Source organism: Eurytemora carolleeae, unplaced genomic scaffold (genome assembly GCF_000591075.1).
Source record: "Eurytemora carolleeae unplaced genomic scaffold, Eaff_2.0 scaffold725, whole genome shotgun sequence".
Taxonomy (NCBI): domain Eukaryota; kingdom Metazoa; phylum Arthropoda; class Copepoda; order Calanoida; family Temoridae; genus Eurytemora; species Eurytemora carolleeae.
The window spans coordinates 169,858-175,878 of record NW_019396610.1 but is presented as its reverse complement, the minus strand read 5'-3'; the positions used below and the strand labels follow the sequence as shown (position 1 = coordinate 175,878).

The 6,021-nt window shown below is 35.2% G+C and overlaps 2 protein-coding genes across 3 annotated transcripts in view; both read left to right on the top strand.

Annotated features, from left to right (window-relative positions):
* Positions 1-225: 225 nt before the first annotated feature.
* The window catches only part of LOC111706254 (zinc finger protein 236), a gene marked incomplete at its 5' end in the record, with an annotated part of 7,476 nt that continues 1,680 nt past the window's right edge, over positions 226-6,021 (top strand). The window contains 12 exon segments of the mRNA XM_023479084.1: positions 226-523; positions 996-1,157; positions 1,326-1,523; positions 1,775-1,955; positions 2,156-2,250; positions 2,522-2,600; positions 2,980-3,363; positions 3,440-3,476; positions 3,932-4,046; positions 4,340-4,411; positions 5,479-5,787; positions 5,938-6,012. Of these exon segments, the coding sequence (XP_023334852.1) occupies positions 226-523; positions 996-1,157; positions 1,326-1,523; positions 1,775-1,955; positions 2,156-2,250; positions 2,522-2,600; positions 2,980-3,363; positions 3,440-3,476; positions 3,932-4,046; positions 4,340-4,411; positions 5,479-5,787; positions 5,938-6,012 (2,005 nt within the window).
* LOC111706255 (leukocyte elastase inhibitor A) overlaps positions 3,887-6,021 on the top strand; it is a 25,711-nt gene continuing 23,576 nt past the window's right edge. For both annotated transcript variants that reach the window (XM_023479088.1, XM_023479086.1), the window contains exon 1: positions 3,887-3,898. The gene's annotated coding sequence lies outside the window, so the exon portion shown is untranslated. The remainder of the gene's footprint in view (positions 3,899-6,021) is intronic.

Genomic DNA, 6,021 nt, shown 5'->3' with positions numbered 1-6,021 from the left:
ACCCCCCCCTACAGAATCCTTATTTACGCCCCTGGATACAGTTATGTTTAAAACAAAAAAATGTGAAATTGTAAACTTTTTTGGTAAATTTTTTAATTTTTCTCAATGATGATATTAAAGTGTGGACAATTATATTTGTATGAAACAAATATTTCCCCAAAATCGCTAAACTTTGTAAACTTTGTTAACTTTGTAAACACTGTCTGCTATTATTTATATTTGCAGTCGGAAACCAGACTTCCGTGATGATGATGATGAAGATGGAGATGACGAACCCAACCCTGATCCTGCTCACGATACACCGGACAAGAGCGAGGAGGATCGAGTCAGTATCAAACACCTCATCCATCTACCGAATGGACAGAAAAAGTGTCATGTGTGCGGAAAAGTGTTCACGGACCAGAGCAGGGTGAAGAGACACTTGATGTCCCACTCCGGAAAGAAACCGTTCTCCTGCCACCTGTGTGGTTGGGGGTTCTACCAGAAGTGTAACATGGACAGGCATATGGCGAGCCACACAAAGGTAAAAATAAAATAAAATGAAGAAATGTTGGTAAAAAGTTGCTTTATGATTATGAGCGAACATAAAGAAAGCATTTAGGTGCTCATTTTATTTTATTTAACATTTTAGTTGCTAACCGTTCCTATTCAAGCGTCATTTTTCTTTGTAAATCGTACTTTGCGGATCTTTCTGTTTAAATTGGCGCATTAAAAAAAAATGTACATCTTCAACCATCCAGAAACTTTCTGTGAGTTGTCACATAAAAATTGGACTCGATCGGTTCAGCCGTTTTGACTTTTATTTGATACAAATAACAGCTGACAAACACGCCAAATTTATATTTACTAGATTTCTAAATAAGTTTTTAAATGTTTCTAAGTTAGGTTTTTTTGGAGTTAAAAATTGCTTGGTCCAATTTAAATTTTTTTGCGGATACAGGATGTGGATATTAAGCACAGTTTTGATTATATACAGTTTATCTTACAAAATAAAGGAGGGAGAAGGTGAGCCGTGTCCTCACTGTAACAACTGGTTCACCACCAAATCCGTTCTCTCCCTCCACATGCGGGACGCACACAACGACCGTCTCCTCACCAAGAAGGAGGTCGAGGTCACAATGAACAGGATGCGCCGCCAGATGGAGGAACAACGGAAGGTAAATTTGTATTTTAGAATTTTTGAGAAAAAAATCTTTCTCTTTAAAATTAATCATCTGAGTCTACGGGATCTTTATATGATTTGCGGGAAATTTTTTTGGTTTGTTTGCTATTTGAATCCTTGATTTTGATTGATTGATTGATTGATTGATTGATTGATTGTTAAGAAAGTAGAGCGTGAGAAGGAGGAGCGTCGGATCCATGAGAGAATGAAGCTTCAGAGACAGCAGAGAGAGCAGCACATGGCGCTTCTTAGGTTTCACAGGGAGCAGCAGCAGCAGCAGATGAAGGAGAAAGCAGCAGCTGTTGCTCAGGGGGTGCTAGGAGGGGTGGAGAAGGCATTCTCTTTCCAGCAACATAATCAGGTGGGAAACATACGGGGGGAAGGGGGGCGGAGGGAGTAGATAATTATCAGTACTCCCCCGATCAATTCAATACATTTAGGTTTTGTAAGGTCTGAATGTAATTTCAACACAAACGTTATTTCTTCCGTTTTTATTTTATTCCAAAACAAATAGTTGATTACCCCAATACCTGTTCATTTCCCTAAAAGCAATGCAAACAAAACCTATAAAAAATTATTTGTCATGATTCTTTAAAATATATTTTGGTTCAGGAGGATATGTTGAGACAAATGAGCAGAATGAAGAATTTAACCTGTAATCTCTGTGGGAAAACATTTGTGAAGAAAACAAACTTAAAACATCACATGATGCTCCACAGGGGAGAAAAACCGTGGAAATGTAACATCTGTGAATGGAGATTTGTTCAGAAATGCAATTTGAAAAAGCACATGGGTAAGTCTATATTTGCATTGGAAAATAATAAGAGAATAATGAAAATAATGAGGAAGATATTTTCGTTTTATATCTGAACCTTCATTGTCTTTGTTGTTTTTTTATATTTTAACCAGAGTTAAAAATAAACAATTATTATGCCTAAAAATTAGGATATCTCATTAATCTATTATCAGACAAAAACAACCCTGTATATTTAGAATCTCACATAACTGGATTGTTCTCCTGTCCTGTCTGTGATATCCGGTTCTCAAGCAAGGCCAGTTCATCGACTCATCTCTTCAGGGCTCACAAGGTAGATTAAGGGACTTTACGCCAATATTTCAACATATATTTCAGCATATCATAATTATAAGTTATTGGGACTATTTCCATTTCGATCCATTGCTTCCAAACCTCTTTTAATAAAAAAAAATAGTATTTTATCTTACAATTTGATAATTTTGTAAGTTCAAATTTCAAAAAATGTTTTTGAGATAGCTTTGCCGATTATTATGTGAAATTTTTTAGTTCGTCTTCACATCGGATCATGTTCATTTTTGTCCAACAACTTTTTTTCGTTTTAGGGCGAGCTTCCTGAAGGATTTATGGAGATGAAAGATGAAGAAGAAAGTGAAATCCCTCCTCCTAAACTCAATGATCAAGGTGAAATATTGACCACCCAATCCCAATATTTTTTTTTGAAAATTATTGATAAATACCAAATACACATTTGTATACATAATTCACTTTTACCGTAGTGTATACTGTGAAATATTGGAAAATAGAGGTATTCAAGCCTTGCATAAGAATTGTACCTTAATTTAAGGGTAACCATTTTGGTGTTCATCGCACTTTTTTCCTTCAGATGAAATAACTATAAAATTAATATTAATATTATAATCCACTGGTTTAAATTTTTTTTACAAAAAGAAGAAGAAATCCTCGAAACCTATGAAATTTTAATTCCTCAAGTTTTTTAAATAGGTATTTCTCATTATTATTATTTCGGACGAAGTTTGAATTGTTTTTCACTTCGTTTCAGATAAACCTGTGACGAACAACTGGTGGAAACAGTTGGATATGAATTCATCCCAACCCAAACCAGCTAACTCTCTACAATCCAACCTGCAGGAGGCCCTCACTGGATCCAATCTTAAAGCTGCGCTCTCCGGATCCAAACCCAAACCTGGAGGGATCGGATCCAATCTTCAAGCGGCGCTAACTGGATCCAATCTTAAAGCTTTCCGTGGCTCGAACCTGCAGGCTGCATTGAGTGGTTCTAATCTCCAGGCAGCTCTAAGCATGCCGAAAAAAAACATGGCGGATATGTCACAGCAAGTGACGCAACCGATGACTTGTAACAAATGCGGGAAAATGTTTCTGACCAAGGAGCATTTGGAGAAACATATGTTGGTGCATAACGCAGGTTGATTAATTGTCTTAAAAAAAAACATCAAAACAAATTCTGCAATTTTCTACTTTATTCTTGATTGTATTTTTAGGTGTGAAGCCATACGCCTGTCCTGTATGCGGATGCAGGAAAGTGTCAAAAAAAAAATGAAAACCTGAATTTTAATATAACAAAATTAATAAGTTTTAACTAGATCCTATTCCATATGAAATTCAAATCAGGTCAAAGAATTAAGTTGAACCATTAGAAGATGGTTGCCGAATGCCAAATGTCGATTGTCGAAAAAAAGAAAATTTCTCCTTATCAAATGCATTCTTCATAATAGTACTAATCTGAATTTTTTAAAACTTTTTTAAAAATGTTAATTGATAACTTTCTTTCTTCTTCTCCCCCCCCATACCTTGGATATATTGATTTTAGCCATAAATTAAACATAATCAGAATAAATTCAGAAATTATCAGTGAAAAGTAGACATGACCTATCAGGTTAAGCAAAACCCAAAAACATTATTTTTAACAATTTTAATCCCAAAATTTTTTTCTGAAAGAGGTTATTCAGTTAAGTATTGACGATTTTCTCCAGGTTTCATCTTCTTCACAACATGAAGCGTCATATCCTGACTCATGAACATCAGGGAGATATTGAACAGGGGACTGCGGAGGGTCTGATCAAAGCTGCTGAGTCCACTGCAACCCAGGTAACCAGGGGAACATAAAACTAGAATAGGAAGACGACATTTGGCAATATAGTGCGTAATTGATGTTGTCACGGTAAATGGTTTTACCGGTAGCTAAAAATAAATGTTTTGTGTGTTGTACTTTACACTGCATAATTGAAGTGTTTCGTGTACGATTCACTTTGCAAAATCTAAACATGAGTCTAACAGTTTTCCCCCATAGTTAATACCTCCCACTGTGTATAGTATTGACAAAATTTTATGCAAGGTTACGCTTGATGGACTGGTTAATTATTAAGATAATTCTGTTCTAGACCAGTTCAGTTGGAAGACCCGGTCCGTCGGGGTTCTTGGGTAAACTTAGTGGTGGTTCCCTTGATATAGAGGTAAATCCTACTCCAGGGGTGTATATTTTATAGAAAACCATTTTAATTCCCCTTTTGAAAATAATATTTTTTTCCCAGAAATTATTTATGCTTTTAAAGGTTTTTCATGCTGAATTGGAAAAAAATAAATGAGTTTGAAGAACAAAAATCAATGAGTTTTTGGGTCAAAATTATCAACAACAAAAAAGTGAAGAGATTTGATGCCCAAATTTGCTTTTTTTTTTTTAATCATCAAAATAATTCTGTAAAATATACAACCTCGTCCTACTCCCCTTCAGTGTTCTCAAACATTCGACAAAAAAAAGAAATAAATCCTGATGACGGAATTTTCGGTGTGGAGTAAAGTTTATCTGGAACACTTGATCTCTATATATCCAATATTAGTAATTTTAAATTTGAGAAGAAATGGTTGATCCCTCAGTTAAAGTTATCCCAGCTGGTTATGGCCACCATGAGATATGAAAGAGGAATAAAGATGAATGAGTAGGACTGCTTGATCCCGAAATTTACAACACAAATGTTCTGATTTTTCTTCCTGTTTTCTGATCAATGTTTTCTCTTATATTATATACGGCCGGATCCCAAAAAAGAATGTATATTTGGTGGAAAAAAACGACTGCAAATTATGTCATGCTGGACTTTTCTAATTAATGCAACAAAACGATTTTAGAAGCATTCTTAATTTTTAATAATAATTGCCTGTTTACTTATTATAGAGCGATAATAATAATAATGAATAATAAAATTGCCTTTGTCTCTTCAACAGATTTTGAATAATTGTATTAAACCTAATTCGATACTTACTGTAAAAATTAGAACCAACCAAAGACTGTAACTTCTCTGAACAAGGTTGGTGGAAATCATTATCATAAAACTGAGATGAGAATTTATAAATAGAGACAGATAGTTGACCTAGGTACATCTAGTTTAACTACTGGTTTAATTAAGCAATAAAAGTAATTGAATTATCCTGTTAAGCAATCTCTCTCTCATCATAAATTTTTATCTATGATGTCACAAATGGCAAACGAATTCTGTCATTCCTAATCTAATCTAAACTGATCTAGGGTAAAGTGAAGTGTATTGTGTGCATGAAGTGGTTCAGCACCGCGGCCAGCTTAGCAGCGCACATGGAGGTCCACGACAAGGAAAAACCCTTCTCCTGCTCTATCTGCGGTTGGAGGTTTAAACAACATCAGAACCTCAAGCGTCACATGCACACACACACAGGGGTCAAACCGTACGCATGCGACTTCTGCGTCAAAGGATATACAGATGCGTACAGTTTGAAGATGCACGTGTGTCGGGCACACCCTGAAGTAGCAAGCAGTTTACCTTCTATGCAGATTACTCCAAGACCAAAGCAGACGGAACAGGTAATAGTTTTAAAAAAATAATTGATTACGAATATAAACAGTATGAAAGTATGAATAGGTGAATAAAGGAATGAATGAATGAATGAAAGGATGAATGAAAGGATGAAAGGATAAAAGGATGAATGAAAGAATGAATGAATATGTTTTAAGGTGGATGATGAAGGATTTAACAGTATGCTAAATCAGATGAAAAGGAAAGAGGGGGGAAATAACATCAAATTAGAGGTATAATCT